Source organism: Schistocerca nitens, chromosome 7, assembly GCF_023898315.1.
Source record: "Schistocerca nitens isolate TAMUIC-IGC-003100 chromosome 7, iqSchNite1.1, whole genome shotgun sequence".
NCBI classification, from domain to species: Eukaryota; Metazoa; Arthropoda; class Insecta; order Orthoptera; family Acrididae; genus Schistocerca; species Schistocerca nitens.
In genome coordinates this window covers 635,108,907-635,127,624 of record NC_064620.1, presented here as the reverse complement: position 1 = coordinate 635,127,624, position 18,718 = coordinate 635,108,907, and the positions used below count along the sequence as shown (strand labels likewise).

At 41.6% G+C, this 18,718-nt stretch overlaps 1 protein-coding gene across 1 annotated transcript in view; it reads left to right on the top strand.

Annotated features, from left to right (window-relative positions):
• Window positions 1-18,718, top strand: part of LOC126194697 (insulin-degrading enzyme) — a 196,661-nt gene that overhangs the window by 176,337 nt on the left and 1,606 nt on the right. The window contains 2 exon segments of the mRNA XM_049932922.1: window positions 6,710-6,919; window positions 7,009-7,158. Of these exon segments, the coding sequence (XP_049788879.1) occupies window positions 6,710-6,919; window positions 7,009-7,158 (360 nt within the window).

The window sequence follows — 18,718 nt, the reverse complement described above, 5'->3', positions numbered from 1 at the left end:
GTGAAAACAGGAACTCTCAGTAGGTGCCGTGTGATCAAATTTATTTTAATTGCATTTTCTCTTTAGTCTTGCTGCTGTTGTAGCAATTCAGGAGCACTTTGCAGTCTTTCTAATTAGTTTTTTTTTTTACTTGACAATAGAAATTCTTCATAAAGATTTTGTTTGTCAGCTTTGGTGTATACTATCAGATCTTAACCATTTTCTATGAATTCATTTTTCATAATTTCAGTAAGTTGCTCTGCATTTCTTAACCAACAGCTATTGCTAAAGAAACCACAGACACATGAGGATTGTCAGTGGTAATGCCTTTTGCTTTATTAATTGAAAATCATAATGAAGAGGACTGGTGAATTTTAGTTGTTTTTTTCAAATCTTCGTCAAAATATTTTGTCTCAGTGTTTTCAGTAGTCACTTTGCCGGCAGAAAATTCTTGTTGGGTTTCCATTTTCCAATAAAATAACAAGTTTTTATTGGAAATCACTGCAGATATGTTGCGAAGATGCTGTTCACAACTGTACAGATTGCTACAAAATGCCAGAAAATAGTTGAGACAATAAACTGTAAGAAATAATTTAATTGGATGGATAAAAAAATCTATCACCAAGCGGCGACAAAACACGTGCCTAAAAGACAATTGTAATTAGGCAAGCTTCAGGGTTGAAGGGGAAGGGGAAGGAAGAGGGTTTAGGAAAAGGACTGTAGAGGTATGGGAAAAGGGGTAGATTTTGGGAAGGTCACCCAGAACAGTGTGTCAGGGGAGACTTACCACACAGGATGAGAAGGAAAGATTGATTTCATGTGACAAAATTCGAAAACCTGAGAGCTTAAAGGTGGAAGACAGGGTAATATGCAGACAGAGATTACTGCTTAAACATCATGCACGAGTTAGTAAGAGTGAAAAGCTAAGTGTACTGTACATAACAGAGGTGGGTGGGAGTGGGGGGTGAAAAAGTGGGTAAGACAATGAAAGATGTAGAAAACTAAAATGGACTGAAAAAAAATAGTAGTTACTGTGAAGAAATGCTGAGAAGGAAGAAATTAATGTAAATTAATGTCAGGTGGATGGTGAGAACCAAGGATATGTTGTAGCGTTAGTTCCCACCTGCAGAATTCTGAGAAAGTGGTGTCCGAGTTAAGACTCCAGATTGCACATGTGTGGTGAAAGGGGTGCCGAGTTCAGGATTGTCATGTTGTAGAGCATGCTCTGCAAAAGGGTATTGCGTGTTGCCACTATACTTCCTCTACCTGTGGCCATTCATCCTAATTGATAAGACTTTGTAACTTTGTTCTTGGGGGATGTTGGTATAGAGGGAGATGGCATCAGTGGTGACAAGAAAGGTGTGTGATCGGAGTGGGATGAGCAGAGATTTCAGATGATCTAGAAAATGGTTGGTATTTTTGATATAGGAGGGGAGTCTGTGTACTATGAGCTGCAGGTGCCGATCAACTAAGGCAGATATACATTTGGTGGGTGCTTTGAAGCCAGCAACTATAGGACAGCCAGGATGATTGTGTTTGTGGATCTCAGGAAGAAAGTAAAAGGTGGAAGTGTGTGGTTTGGGTGGGGTGAGAAGTTCTGTGGATTGAGGATTGAGGTGACAGTCCTTGTGAGGGACCTGAGGTTTTAAGGAGGGGCTGCATGGCACTTTGAATCACAGGGATGGGATATTGATGGCAGACACTGTATGTAGAGGTGTTGGACAGCTGGTGTAGATCTTCACTAACATACTCCTTTCAGTCAAGTACTACAGTGGTAGGTCCTTTGTCTGCTGGGATGATGATGATGGAGTCATCAGCTTTTAATGAACGTAGAGCCTGGAGTTCTGCAGAGGAAAGGCTAAGGTTCCACAACGAAACACTGTCTCAAAATTTGGTACAAAATCCGAACAAATTCTGGTCGTATGTAAAGTACACAAGCGGCAAGATGCAGTCAATACCTTTGCTGCGCAGTGCCGATGGTACTGTTACAGACGACTGTGCCGCTAAAGTGGAGTTATTGAACGTAGTTTTCTGAAATTCCTTCACCAGGGAAGACGAATGGAATATTCCAGAATTTGAAAGACGAACAGCTGCTAGCATGAGTTTCTTAGAAGTAGGTCCTTAGCGGTTGCGAAGCAACTCAAATCGCTTGATACGGGCAAGTCTTCAGGTCCAGATTTTATACCGATTAGGTTCCTTTCAGATTACGCTGATACAATAGCTCCCTACTTAGCAATCATATACAACCGCTTGCTCACCGATAGATCTGTACCTACAGATTGGAAAATTGCGCAGGTCGCACCAGTGTTTAAGAAGGGTATTAGGAGTAATCCATCGAACTACAGACCTATATCATTGACGTCGGTTTGCAGTAGGGTTTTGGAGCATATACTGTATTCAAACATTATGAATCACCTCGAAGGGAACGATCTATTGATACGTAATCAGCATGGTTTCAGAAAACATCGTTCTTGTGCAACGCAGCTAGCTCTTTATTCACATGAAGTAATGGCCGCTATCGACAGGGGATCTCAAGTTGATTCCGTATTTCTAGATTTCCGGAAAGCTTTTGACAGCATCCCTCACAAGCGACTTCTAATCAAGCTGCGGGCCTATGGGGTATCGTCTCAGTTGTGCGACTGGATTCGTGATTTCCTGTCAGGAAGGTCGCAGTTCGTAGTAATAGACGGCAAATCATCGAGTAAAACTGAAGTGATATCAGGTGTTCCCCAGGGAAGCGTCCTGGGACCTCTGCTGTTCCTGATCTATATAAATGACCTGGGTGACAGTCTGAGCAGTTCTCTTAGGTTGTTCGCAGATGATGCTGTAATTTACCGTCTAGTAAGGTCATCCGAAGACCAGTATCAGTTGCAAAGCGATTTAGAAAATATTGTTGTATGGTGTGGCAGATGGCAGTTGACACTAAATAACGAAAAGTGTGAGGTGATCTACATGAGTTCCAAAAGAAATCCGTTAGAATTCAATTACTCGATAAATAGTACAATTCTCAAGGCTGTCAATTCAACTAAGTACCTGGGTGTTAAAATTACGAACAACTTCAGTTGGAAAGACCACATAGATAATATTGTGGGGGGAAGGCGAGCCAAAGGTTGCGTTTCATTGGCAGGACACTTAGAAGATGCAACAAGTCCACTAAAGAGACAGCTTACACTACACTCGTTCGTCCTCTGTTAGAATATTGCTGCACGGTGTGGGATCCTTACCCGGTGGGACTGACGGAAGACATCGAAAGGGTGCAAAAAAGGGCAGCTCGTTTTGTATTATCACGTAATAGGGGAGAGAGTGTGGCAGATATGATACGCGAGTTCGGTTGGAAGTCATTAAAGCAAAGACTTTTTTCGTCGCAGCGAGATCTATTTACGAAATTTCAGTCACCAACTTTCTCTTCCGAATGCGAAAATATTTTGTTCAGCCCAACCTACATAGGTAGGAATGATCATCAAAATAAAATAAGAGAAATCAGAGCTCGAACAGAAAGGTTTAGGTGTTCGTTTTTCCCGCGCGCTGTTCGGGAGTGGAATGGTAGAGAGATAGTATGATTGTGGTTTGATGAACCCTCTGCCAAGCACTTAAATGTGAATTGCAGAGTAGTCATGTAGATGTAGATGTTGTGTTGTAGGGGCCAGAGAAAGGTCTGTGAAGCAACACTGTATGTGAGAAATTCTTGGAAGGCTTGTAAGGGATAATTTTTAGGTAGTGGTGGTGGATCAAGTTGAGCTCGTGGTCTGAACTGTTCAAGGCAGTGTTCAGTGTCAGGTTCGCTGTTGGAAAGGTTTTGGGATTGGGTTGCAAAGTGATATTTCCAATTGATACTATGCATGAAGGAAATAGGTCCTTCACCAAAGCATCACGATCAGATGCAGGTTTAGGGCTGAAAGTGAGTTCCTTAGATAATACAGGTAATTCAGGAGGGAAGAATGCTTTAGATGAGAGGTGAAAGACACTGTGCTGTTGTTACTGGTTCTTGTGATTATGGGTTACTCTTGTTCTGGAAGGCAGTGGTGAAGGCTGTGGGATATTAAGGGGGCTGGCGAAGCTCTATTTGCAGGAGAAGAGTGGTGGTTGATGTTCTGGCTGTTTAGGGAGCTGCAGAGGGACAGTCACTTTATGCCCTTGAACAATGTGGATGGTCAGCGAGCTTCGTCTAAACCCTGGGCCGTGTTAGGATCCCAGGAAATGAACTTGCTTATAGCCTGGTCAAACTGGCCATCAGTAAACCGACTCTTGAGATTGGTATTACAGAAACAGATCTCTGATCAGTATTACACCATCAAGTTTTAGTGCCTGGAATACGAAATGTCTCACTCTGACTTCACCAAACTTACTACGGGTGATTAAGAGGACTACGAATATGTGGAGGTCCTCCGTGCAGGCCTCTCACAGGGTCTCTAGTGTACTTTCAGGCTCCAAATTGGCCACACTTGGCTGCCTCACGAATGGTCATCTCCTCTGTAGCAAGGACTCACCCTACTCTCGTCGTCACTAATTTGGCTGTGGTCCTCACTTTGCTCGGCTGTCCAAACCTAGCCACCCTGTGGCAGACTCCTAATCTCTCTGACTCACTTTGTGTAGGCTCTCTAAGTGACCTACACATATATAAACATTTGCGCTGTCTCCGTGTGGCAAAGATGATGTATAGAGGTATGATCATCCCACTAAAAGGAATTAACATCTATCTAGTGTCCCATAACTGCCACAACATTCTTAACATGCATGTATCTATGCCCTCATGTGTTTCTGGGTAGACAGTTTATGGCGCAGCTAAACAATAACTGCAGTTCTGGACAATCCACATCATCTCTCTCCCCAACCGCTACAGCGGCTCTCGGTGTCAGGAGACGATGCCTCGCTGTGTGGGCTTGGTTGTCCATCGTGATAATGCAGTCGCCATCACTGAATTGCTCTGCAACAGTGGGAAGCAAGAAGCTGCTTAAAACATCAACTCACCCTACCTCCTCTTTTACTTTTCTCTCCCCTCTCGTGTGGTCTGTTAGACTTATTCATCTTTTGCCCTATCCATCGTGCTAGTCTTTCTGAGGCAATTCCAGAGTGGCCTGTAATTCCATGAATTTGACCGGGTTGAATTCACTTTCATGTTACAAATTTGGTGTGTACTGTTCATTTTAAAAAGTCCTGACTCCTGTCAGTCACCCTGTAGTTGGTCCTCATGAGCAGAAAGGAAATTGTAGGATGGAATCCATTGGATGTTGAGAAAGGTAGTGTAGAGTAGTGACAAGGCAATGAGCGTTAGGGATGTTAGTGTAAAGGGAGGTGGCATTGAACGGTTATGAGCAGGGAGCCAGGCAGTAAAGATGTAGAGGTAACAATTACTGTCTTTTGTATAAGAGTGTAGGTTATGGATAACGGGTTGAAAGTATTTGTTAATAAGGGCAGAGATTCTCTCTGTGGGACATAGTTTGCAGCCACAATAGGTCGTCCTTTGTTGTTGAGATTGTATATTTCAGGAAGCATGTAGAAGGTAGGAGTGTGGGTTGTGGTGGGATTTAGGAGTGAGGCAGTCTCCTGGGATAAGTCTAGGATGGACCTAGGAATTTGAGGAGAGACTCAAGATCACATGTGCTTTCTGGAATTGGATCACAGTGGTAGGGTTTGGTGGTGGATGTGTATGACAGCTAATGGAGCTCCTCAGCCAGGTAATCTCTGCACTTCATAACAACAGAGGTGGAGCCTTTGTCTGGGTCAGTTTTTAGGTGGTGGATTACAGTTACCTTTCCTCACCACGATTCCCCAAATCCCTCAACATAGAAACTTAACTGCACCTCTCGCTCTTCAGCATCCACGATACCGCCAGGTCGGTACGTCAAAGTTTAAAAGGCTTCTTCCCCACCAGTAAAACATTTGCCCTCTGTCACATCATTTGGGTGTACTATGCTTACACTTGCATTTGGTATCTGTACACGATTTAAAAAAGTCGGCTCCACTACCACCATAAATTAAAGTTTCTATTTGACCAGCTTTCATTGGCACAGTAGGAAGAAACTGAGATATATTGCTACCTCATATAGCAACACGTATCACCGCACACTCCCACAGGCAGCACTACAGCATCCTCCCCCACCCCTACACTGCAGTCTTTGTGCCTCCCCCTCACCTCTCCTTTACCCAGGCCCCAGTGCCCAGAGATGACAGGGACCCGGTGCCTGTGCCTGTATGCTGCTCACTCCTTCTTGTATGTAGTGAGTAGCAATGTATTCTAATGCTTACACAAGTATAGACTAGTTATATGTACCAAGGAAACATTCACAGAAAATAATGAACATTGCCATAAATTCTTACTTGTGTACTGGGATTATCCCCAAGATGGAGACAAAAATGTATTCCAAGCAATGGAACTGAAGTTTGTCAGAACCATGTACTGGGAGATCAACAAGAATATTTTCTTGTACTGGTATCCTTCCTTTTCATCATTTAGAAAGCTTCAGTTGTTTGAAATTTTTTGATTTATGTGAAATAGTGCTGTCTCATGCTTCCCAGTTGCACCACCTTGAAACCGTTTCCCTTTCCTGTTGCACTCGGTGATGCCACGTAGCCAGCAGCAACTTTACCTCATTCAACTAATTAACGTGGAATACTGTAGGTCGATAGAGGAATAGAGTTTTTGTCGCTCGATATTTATCTCGTCAACATAAATGCATTGAGTGTGACTTGTATTTATCGTCAGTAATTTATTGTGTTTTCTGTTATACAGGCCTACATTGAACAAATGTCAGAGGAAGAGTTTGAAAGACACAAGGAAGCTTTAGCAGCTCAACGCTTAGAAAAACCGAAACGGTTATCTGCACGTTCGTCGCGATTTTGGGCTGAAATAACTTCCCAACAGTATAATTTTGATCGTGTAAATATAGAAGTTTCATACCTTCGTACCTTGACAAAAACTGATATTTTGAATTTCTATAAGGTGGGTTTTTGTCCGTAGTTATAAAAAAAAATTCGATTTATGTTCACTTGTAACTGTAGCAATTTATCTAATTTATGTGGAATATACAGGAACTAATACATCACAGTTCTCCAAAGCGACACAAACTAGCTGTGTATGTTGTATCGACTGCTGAAGGGGGTGCAGGAAATATGCCGAGGCCATCTGCTCCAGATGCAGTCATTGATGGCATGTTGCCACCACCACCGTTTTACGAGAAGGTCAGTATATCATTTTTCGAAAGTGTTTGTGCTCACACATGTGTAACCCATACTGTCTAAACTGATTCTCCTCCAATGCTAGTACCATTCTTGAAAAGAAATATACTCTAATTGGTGATTGTGTAACAATTAACATAATCCAGATTACACATTGCAGCTGTACTTACTTACATGCTGGCTCACACATTGTAGTTAACTTTATTTCACATTGTTCTGCTAAATTAATTTTACTACTTTTTAATTATCATTAGTGGCTCTTGTGGTTATAAAACAAAAGCTGTTATCATATTGGTTGAAACTTATTATATTATAGTAGCAGCATCTTGAACAGTTTCCAACTTTGGACCAGGTCTGATGGAACCACAAACCTATTCATCATATTCCATCTTTCTTTTTTTTCTTCTTTGCCCACAACATTTGCCCTTTGAAACCTTATATTAACTGTCTTCTTCGGTGTCCTTTCTTCTTCTTTTGTTCTTGTTGTATGTCCATATCATAAAGATCTTGAATTTTTTGTTTTGTCTTTGAGAGACTCTGGTTGTAACAGATCTCCATTCTCTTGTTTCTTCAAGCATCTTGTCCTCGATACTCATTTCACAGGCTTATATTCTGCTTTTTCATTTCCTTAATTGTTCTATTGTTGCAGAAAAGTTTAAATGTGCACATGATAAGTTTTATATATTCTTATTTTCCACCTTTGGGGCACTTGTTGTTGTTGTTGTTGTGGTCTTCAGTCCTGAGACTGGTTTGATGCAGCTCTCCATGCTACTCTATCCTGTGCAAACTTCTTCATCTCCCAGTACCTACTGCAACCTACATCCTTCTGAATCTGCTTAGTGTATGCATCTCTTGGTCTCCCCCTACGATTTTTACCCTCCACGCTGCCCTCCAATACTAAATTGGTGATCCCTTGATGCCTCAGAACATGTCCTACCAACCGATCCCTTCTTCTGGTCAAGTTGTGCCACAAACTCCTCTTCTCCCCAATCCTATTCAGTACCTCCTCATTAGTTATGTGATCTACCCATCTAATCTTCAGCATTCTTCTGTAGCACCACATTTCGAAAGCTTCTATTCTCTTCTTGTCCAAACTATTTATCGTCCATGTTTCACTTCCATACATGGCTACACTCCATACAAATACTTTCAGAAAAGACTTCCTGACACTTAAATCTATACTCGATGTTAACAAATTTCTCTTCTTCAGAAACGCTTTCCTTGCCATTGCCAGTCTACATTTTATATCCTCTCTACTTCGACCATCATCAGTTATTTTGCTCCCCAAATAGCAAAACTCCTTTACTACTTTAAGTGTCTCATTTCCTAATCTAATTCCCTCAGCATCATCCGACTTAATTCGACTACATTCCATTATCCTCGTTTTGATTTTGTTGATGTTCATCTTATACCCTCCTTTCAAGACACTGTCCATTCCGTTCAACTGCTCTTCCAAGTCCTTTGCTGTCTCTGACAGAATTACAATGTCATCGGCGAACCTCAAAGTTTTTATTTCTTCTCCATGGATTTTAATACCTACTCCGAATTTTTCTTTTGTTTCCTTTACTGCTTGCTCAATATACAGATTGAATAACATCGGGGAGAGGCTACAACCCTGTCTTACTCCCTTCCCAACCACTGCTTCCCTTTCATGCCCCTCGACTCTTATAACTGCCATCTGGTTTCTGTACAAATTGTAAATAGCCTTTCGCTCCCTGTATTTTACCCCTGCCACCTTTAGGATTTGAAAGAGAGTATTCCAGTCAACATTGTCAAAAGCTTTCTCTAAGTCTACAAATGCTAGAAACGTAGGTTTGCCTTTCCTTAATCTTTCTTCTAAGATAAGTCGTAAGGTCAGTATTGCCTCACGTGTTCCAGTATTTCTACGGAATCCAAACTGATCTTCCCCGAGGTTGGCTTCTACTAGTTTTTCCATTCGTCTGTAAAGAATTCGTGTTAGTATTTTGCAGCTGTGGCTTATTAAACTGATTGTCCGGTAATTCTCACATCTGTCAACACCTGCTTTCTTTGGAATTGGAATTATTATATTCTTCTTGAAGTCTGAGGGTATTTCGCCTGTTTCATACATCTTGCTTACCAGATGGTAGAGTTTCGTCAGGACTGGCTCTCCCAAAGCCGTCAGTAGTTCCAATGGAATGTTGTCTACTCCGGGGGCCTTGTTTCGACTCAGGTCTTTCAGTGCTCTGTCAAATTCTTCACGCAGTATCGTATCTCCCATTTCATCTTCATCTACATCCTCTTCCATTTCCATAATATTGTCCTCAAGTACATCGCCCTTGTATAGACCCTCTATATACTCCTTCCACCTTTCTGCTTTCCCTTCTTTGCTTAGAACTGGGTTTCCATCTGAGCTCTTGATGTTCATACAAGTGGTTCTCTTATCTCCAAAGGTCTCTTTAATTTTCCTGTAGGCTGTATCTATCTTACCCCTAGTGAGATAAGCCTCTACATCCTTACATTTGTCCTCTAGCCATCCCTGCTTAGCCATTTTGCACTTCCTGTCGATCTCATTTTTGAGACGTTTGTATTCCTTTTTGCCTGCTTCATTTACTGCATTTTTATATTTTCTCCTTTCATCAATTAAATTCAATATTTCTTCTGTTACCCAAGGATTTCTACTAGCCCTCGTCTTTTTACCTACTTGATCCTCTGCTGCCTTCACTACTTCATCCCTCAGAGCTACCCATTCTTCTTCTACTGTATTTCTTTCCCCCATTCCCGTCAATTGTTCCCTTATGCTCTCCCTGAAACTCTGTACAACCTCTGGTTCTTTCAGTTTATCCAGGTCCCATCTCCTTAAATTCCCACCTTTTTGCAGTTTCTTCAGTTTTAATCTACAGGTCATAACCAATAGATTGTGGTCAGAGTCCACATCTGCCCCTGGAAATGTCTTACAATTTAAAACCTGGTTCCTAAATCTCTGTCTTACCATTATATAATCTATCTGATACCTTTTAGTATCTCCAGGGTTCTTCCACGTATACAACCTTCTATCATGATTCTTAAACCAAGTATTAGCTATGATTAAGTTGTGCTCTGTGCAAAATTCTACCAGGCGGCTTCCTCTTTCATTTCTTAGCCCCAATCCATATTCACCTACTACGTTTCCTTCTCTCCCTTTCCCTACACTCGAATTCCAGTCACCCATCACTATTAAATTTTCGTCTCCCTTCACTATCTGAATAATTTCTTTTATTTCATCATACATTTCTTCAATTTCTTCGTCATCTGCAGAGCTAGTTGGCATATAAACTTGTACTACTGTAGTAGGTGTGGGCTTCGTATCTATCTTGGCCACAATAATGCGTTCACTAAGCTGTTTGTAGTAGCTTACCCGCGTTCCTATTTTCCTATTCATTATTAAACCTACTCCTGCATTACCCCTATTTGACTTTGTGTTTATAACCCTGTAGTCACCTGACCAGAAGTCTTGTTCCTCCTTCCACCGAACTTCACTAATTCCCACTATATCTAACTTTAACCTATCCATTTCCCTTTTCAAATTTTCTAACCTACCTGCCCGATTAAGGGACCTGACATTCCACGCTCCGATCCGTAGAACGCCAGTTTTCTTTCTCCTGATAACGACATCCTCTTGAGTAGTCCCCGCCCGGAGATCCGAATGGGGGACTATTTTACCTCCGGAATATTTTACCCAAGAGGACGCCATCATCATTTAATCATACAGTAAAGCTGCATGCCCTCGGGAAAAATTACGGCCGTAGTTTCCCCTTGCTTTCAGCCGTTCGCAGTACCAGCACAGCAAGGCCGTTTTGGTTATTGTTACAAGGCCAGATCAGTCAATCATCCAGACTGTTGCCCTTGCAACTACTGAAAAGGCTGCTGCCCCTCTTCAGGAACCACACGTTTGTCTGGCCTCTCAACAGATACCCCTCCGTTGTGGTTGTACCTACGGTACGGCTATCTGTATCGCTGAGGCACGCAAGCCTCCCCACCAACGGCAAGGTCCATGGTTCATGGGGCACTTATTTCTTCCAAATTAGACTTCTTATGCATTAAAAAGTTGCCCCACTTTTATACATTTTCAGCATATCGTTTTTGTTTCTTTTGTGTTTGTCAATCCAAGCACAGCCAAATGCATTACAAGGAGGAGTTGTACGTTATAAAATGAGATACTCAGTGAAGAACCAGGATATTGTAACATCAGTAGAAGACAAGAACAGATTTGATACTGAAGTTTTGTGAGAAACATTCTGTAAAAAGTGGAGTGCCCCAAGTGCTTAGGCATACTAGGTTATAGTACATGGTACTACAGCCTTGGGACACCTTTGGGACAAGCATCTGCAAAGCAGTTACTGACAAGATAAGGGCAATGCAGTAGAATAGATGTTTACTATCTAAGCTTGCATATTAGACTTATGTGCTTTTTTAAAGATTCTTTCATGGCAGTTGTTTCCAACATTTCTTGACTCGTTAACCCCTTCTACAGTGATCTGAATTGTGTGAACCACTGCCTTTTTAATATACATACAGTAGATACACATAAAATTTTAGTTCCAAGTGAAAGATTTAATAACCTTAAATTAACACTAAAAAGACTAAAACCTGAAGTTACTGAAAAGCTGGTGAACAATAATATCAGGAAACAAAAGAATGTGCCCAGTAGACATCTTGGTGGTGTTACGAAGACTGTACAATAGTCTGCAGGCGTTTTGACTAGTTTCGGACATGTCAAACACTTCAGCAGTTGACTCAAACAATTTTGTTTGTCCACTAAGAGTAAGCTTTTTTCAAACATCTCTTCACCAAAGTGGTTTAACTGAAATAGAGAACTGATTTAGATAACAGAACATTAGATTGTTTCCAGGTCAAAAGTGTATGAGAAATTGTCTGTGTGGGTGTGTGAGGTAGGAGGAGGTGGTAGTAGTGTGTTGTGTGCCTGGTATTGTGAAAGTCTGTTACTCTTGTTTGTCACTTTCATGACATGGTGACAAGCCTGATGTGGAAGAAATTAAATCACCTACAGATAGCTGTAAAGATTGAGGTATACTGTTGTGATTAAATGGCATATGGTCAGTATGTGTTGTGTAGGGACTATAGAAGTGTTGATACTGCTAACACATTGTTGAGCATTTCTTTCCCTGGCAGAAATTAAGTTAAAAAATAATGGTTGCTTAGCATAATGAATCGAAAACACCTGGATAGTCTCCTCGCATTCCAGCATAGCCTGCCCATCTTTGCTGTGTCATTCTTGTCTCATATTTTTTGTGTGTAAATGCCACTTCAAGTCACAACATTTTTTTATTTGAGTCCTTCAACAGAATAGCACTGTGTGCTAGCAATTGCTCCTCAATAATTCTCCTTGTGGGTGTCATAATTGTGTAACCATCAAGCAATAAATGAAGAACAATCAGCGGAAACTAGGCTGCAGTGCAGTGAAATCTGATCCATCCTCAGCCAGTTGAACAACTTATTGCTATTTTGGTTTCTTTCTGTCATAAGTGTTCTGCAAATTTAGTGGTTCATGCATCAACACATTTTGCTTTTATGGGCAAAACCTCAGCAATGTTTATTTGTGATCATTATGGGTACAAATACTTCTGTGCTTTTGAATATTATAGAGTAATTGACAGTTTTGCTTTTGGAAGATATATAAAAGACTTTACTGTCAGAATATTGTTTCCCATTGTACATTCCTTGTTTCATTTCCTTATGCCTTTTCAGTACACTTCTTCAGCCATGTGCTTTGATTCTTTGCTCAGTTCACTTCATTAAATTGAAGCTTTATATTATTTGTAGCTTACAGAATTTCTTTGTGGGTGTCTGCTATCTATGCTATGATGCTGACTTACATTTATGTTCCTCCATTTTGGGGTAGTACCAGTGTGAGAGTTCTTAAGAAAAACCTTTTTTTTTTATTTTTAAGTCTATAATGACCAAACGATATGTTGGTTACTTGCAATGTTTACAGGATAGATGATCGGAAAAAGCGAATCACGTCTGGTATATTAGCTTTCCTGTTTGCTGTATGCTTAAGACAGAAAAATAAAAATTTTGACATGTATTGGAGAGGAGGACCACCCAAATAATACCCCCTGCTTATAATACATGGTGTCTTGGTTACAGCTAGTGCATCTGAATATTATTTGTAATGGTACTCTATCCCGTAACTTGAGTTACAGAAATGGGAATAAACCTCATTGGTTTAGACTTCGGGTATTTCAACCCTTGGTCAACTTAGCAGCTCTGTGAAGCACTCCTCATTTGCAAGCTTACTAAAGAAAAACATTGGCTGTGGAAATGTATTTTTCCTACTGCTAATATAATTGACACCTGGCAGCATCGCAAAATAAATTGACGACACTTCTTATCATCAGATTACTTCCTGGAGTGACACAGAATTATCCTCTTAAATTCGCTTGATATTTTCATCTCACTTTCATTGAAAATTCTGAGTGATGCTTGAGGTGTGCTATTGAGTTAGGAATTTTATATTTTTGAGTCTAGGGAGAAAATCTATAGCTAATCTTGTCTTTTACGACGCGCATTATCTGCCTTAATAGGACAGAGCCCATGAGACAGACGTGTAAATGCCACAGTCTTTCACTAGCTCTGTGGGAATGGAATCATGCTGTAAAGTGAAGACTGCATTAACTCTTGATTCCCATCTTACTGGAGATCAGATCTTCTGTCACAGAGCTACAAGTAGGCAGATTGAACATCAGCAAGGGAATCTTAAGAAAACTACTCCTTCATAAGTTTTATCACTACTTTCAGTACCCCATGGACCTAATGGAGAAAAACATGATATTGCAGAAGTGCAAGCTTGAAGTATGATAAAACATTCATTTTTTCTACTTCTTCTGACATAATTTTTAGTTTTTGTAGATACGTAGTTTTATAGATGAAATTGTGGCAGTAATAATTTGCTAGCGGAGTGCTTTTTGTCTCTCTTCACATAGACATATTTCCATACTACCATAATATGTCACAGGACTGCACATAGACACAGACCATTTTGAAGTCAAAAGCACATAACATCTTACTAATTTTTCATGATTTAGGCAGTCTCTTGCTTTGGATGCTTTATGTTTTCATTAAAATAGACTTCCCTCATAAGACTAACATGGCAAGTTTTAATTCATTTGTATTAGTAAAGGGCATTTTATAGCAGTTGTTACTTTATTGAACACAACAGACATTATTAAGGTAGGAATTAATCAACAACAATATATTTTCTTTTGACAGTGCTCAGCTATTTCATATTCCGTGAGTATAGAAATCTACTGGTTCAGAGTTAAATATATTGAAAAACAGCATTTTCATCTGGAAGGGAATAGTTCGATGGTTGTAAAGAAATATTTTATGGTTGTATGATAAGGAGTGAGAAGATATTGGAGGGTGTAAGATCAGAAGAATGAAGCGTGGTGAAGGAGGACTTTCCAAACAAGCTCCTGAATAGCTTCTTTTATAATGGCGCAACACTTGATGCAGTATTCTTATTTGTTTTTCTTACATTACAACCGAGATGTTACAGATATTCCAACAAATATCAATTACAATGCACACACCCCTAGGGAGCATTTCAGTGGTACATGACACCCTCTTTGTGCCACCAAATGCAAAATACTGGAGGCACGCTGCTCTTTGCTGGAGGAGTTGTTTCATGGTATGGCTCAGCCATTAAATACTTACTTTAAATGTGAAAACTGTCTTCTGGTACAATTTCCTCAATAAAAAGTTACCCAATATACGGCACAAATGTTTAAAACTGCCTCTGCAGCCTTTATCCTTCTATTACATCACAGTGAACAAAATGTTACTAATGTTATGGAGGTTTGAAAATGCTTAGACAATCGTCCTTGTGACATTGAAATACACAACATTCATTAAGTCACCACAAGAATAATACTAGACTTTCAGATAGAAAACAACAATCAATAAAATACACTTATAGCAACAAGACAAACAAAACTACACAAATTTATGCATAACATTTTTTTCAGCAAAATTTTGCCTGCAATGCAAAATTATGTACTATAAAATTCTTAACATGGTATGTTGCATGAGCAGTGGCCACCCTGCTGTTTTCAGCCTGTTTACCAAAGTTATTTCTTGTAGAAAACGAAAATAACAAGTATTTTTATGCTTGCCAATGTGGGTGCAGAAATGTGGACTGTAGATGATGGACACAAGATGTGGCGTTTTACAGTCACCTGGGTGGACTGGCTGGCACCAGGTGGCCAGTGGTCAGTGTCCGTTACCTACTGCAATGAGAGACCCTCGAGCAGAAATTGTTCTAATCTTGACAGACAATCCTGAGCTCTTTTGTGGATTTGTTTTAGGAAGTTTTGCTACCACAGCAGGTTGAAAAGATAAGTAAGCTATCTCTGGGCTTCTATTAGGCTGATAATTTTAGCAGACAAACAACATTTGGTTTAAAACGCAAAAATAGGTGTGAGCTCCAACTGTTGATGTTGCATTTACAAAGTATGATGTTACCAATACATCAAAGGCAGAGACAGCACCGTGACAGCTCAATGGATGATGACACTTCTTCCAGAAACTTCGGCATCCTACAGTTTTGCTAACTGATGTAGATAGCTAGACTTTGGCTTCTGAGAGGTGGTCAGTTTTGTTGCAACTGAAAGAGAACAACTCTGACTTTGTCATTGAGGCAGCCATCAGGTGGCCAGTTTTCATATCAAAGATTGTACAGGTAGCACAGTGTTGCAGAATATTCTGTTACACCAGTTTAATAATTAATCTTCTTAAATTAAAAACAAGTCTAAGGCTCTGAATACTCTCATTAATTAAAAAGAAGTTATCAGTTTTTTAGTAGAAGCTGTTTTTAGTATGTGCATAGCATAGAATTTACAGTCACACCTTGCTTTGCAGTGGTACATTGCCAAAGATTACACTTTACACTTTGTCATCTGTTAGTGTCTCACTGCTCATGACTATTCAGTCCTGTTCGCTGAGGCAGAGGAGAAGAGATAGGGTGGGAGATTTGGGAGCCATAAAAAATACAAATATAAATTAGGTAACCCATTTGTGAGACTGAAAATGTCACACAATGTTTCTGTGTCAGTACAGTCCACCTGCTTAACTGGATGGTAATGTGCGTGCCTCCCATGCCAGCAGGCCTGGGTTCGATTCCCGGCCGAGTTGGAGATTTTCTCCACTCGTGGACTGGGTGTTGTGTTGTCCTCATCATCATTTCATTCTCATCACCGGTGCACAAGCCGTCCAATGTGGCCTCCCAGCCAATTATGCCATATGCTCATTTCCATTTTCTGTGTTAGTATATGTGGAATAGTTTACGAATAAGGTGTCTCGTTTCATTTCATTTTGAAACAGACTTCTGTGATGCCACTAAGTGTAATGTCTATGAGGGTGTGCTGAAAAGTAGTGCTCCAAATTTTTAATGTGAAAACACTTGAAACTTTATAAATAAAAGAAATTCTATTAACATTCTACATCTTTGTTTGTCACGTCTACATATTTGCAGCCTTCTGCCACAAGAGAGCTCTGAATTGTAGCATGTAACTTTGCGGTGTGTAACGTAACTGTGTCAGTTCGTAAGAAATCCTGTGCTGTGATAGTGTTTCGAATTCGAAGAGTTCATCGACACAGAGCACCCTCTCCTTTGTGACAAAGCGGTACGAGTTGAGGTGAGGTTGCAGATGTACTGACAGTCGAATATTCTACAGTGACAATATCAACAAACTGATCTCTTCTCAGCAGAAATGCTTTTGTTGCCGAGTTCACTGTACTGAAAAAGAAGTATGTAAACACAAAGAATAGAGATGTAGAAAGTTAATAATGTTTATTTTACTGAAAAAAGTTTGAGAGTTTCCACGTAGGAAAAATTCAGAGGCAACACTTCTCAGCATGTCCTCGTACTCTAGCATCTCAACTAATAATAAAAGTTTACCTTTACTTTGAAAATACACTCCTGGAAATTGAAATAAGAACACCGTGAATTCATTGTCCCAGGAAGGGGAAACTTTATTGACACATTCCTGGGGTCAGATACATCACATGATCACACTGACAGAACCACAGGCACATAGACACAGGCAACAGAGCATGCACAATGTCGGCACTAGTACAGTGTATATCCACCTTTTGCAGCAATGCAGGCTGCTATTCTCCCATGGAGACGATCGTAGAGATGCTGGATGTAGTCCTGTGGAACGGCTTGCCATGCCATTTCCACCTGGCGCCTCAGTTGGACCAGCGTTCGTGCTGGACGTGCAGACCGTGTGAGACGACGCTTCATCCAGTCCCAAACATGCTCAATGGGGGACAGATCCGGAGATCTTGCTGGCCAGGGTAGTTGACTTACACCTTCTAGAGCACGTTGGGTGGCACGGGATACATGCGGACGTGCATTGTCCTGTTGGAACAGCAAGTTCCCTTGCCGGTCTAGGAATGGTAGAACGATGGGTTCGATGACGGTTTGGATGTACCGTGCACTATTCAGTGTCCCCTCGACGATCACCAGTGGTGTACGGCCAGTGTAGGAGATCGCTCCCCACACCATGATGCCAGGTGTTGGCCCTGTGTGCCTCGGTCGTATGCAGTCCTGATTGTGGCGCTCACCTGCACGGCGCCAAACACGCATACGACCATCATTGGCACCAAGGCAGAAGCGACTCTCATCGCTGAAGACGACACGTCTCCATTCGTCCCTCCATTCACGCCTGTCGCGACACCACTGGAGGCGGGCTGCACGATGTTGGGGCGTGAGCGGAAGACGGCCTAACGGTGTGCGGAACCGTAGCCCAGCTTCATGGAGACGGTTGCGAATGGTCCTCGCCGATACCCCAGGAGCAACAGTGTCCCTAATTTGCTGGGAAGTGGCGGTGCGGTCCCCTACGGCACTGCGTAGGATCCTACGGTCTTGGCGTGCATCCGTGCGTCGCTGCGGTCCGGTCCCAGGTCGACGGGCACGTGCACCTTCCGCCGACCTCTGGCGACAACATCGATGTACTGTGGAGACCTCACGCCCCACGTGTTGAGCAATTCGGCGGTACGTCCACCCGGCCTCCCGCATGCCCACTATACGCCCTCGCTCAAAGTCCGTCAACTGCACATACGGTTCACGTCCACGCTGTCGCGGCATGCTACCAGTGTTAAAGACTGCGATGGAGCTCCGTATGCCACGGCAAACTGGCTGACACTGACGGCGGCGGTGCGCAAATGCTGCGCAGCTAGCGCCATTCGATGGCCAACACCGCGGTTCCTGGTGTGTCCGCTGTGCCGTGCGTGTGATCATTGCTTGTACAGCCCTCTCGCAGTGTCCGGAGCAAGTATGGTGGGTCTGACACACCGGTGTCAATGTGTTCTTTTTTCCATTTCCAGGAGTGTACATCATAAGGAAAATTTATTTGAAATAACTGTAAAATTGCACTTAATTTCAGGAGGTGAAATTCCAAGTACTCGTGGATGACACACAAAAACAGTCCATGCTGTTATAACTCTTTAGTTTCAGGTGGTAGAAAGGGATAGGTTGCAGTAAGTCAGAAAAGGGGGCAGGTCACTCAGAGACCCTGATACGAAGACAAGAAGGGGA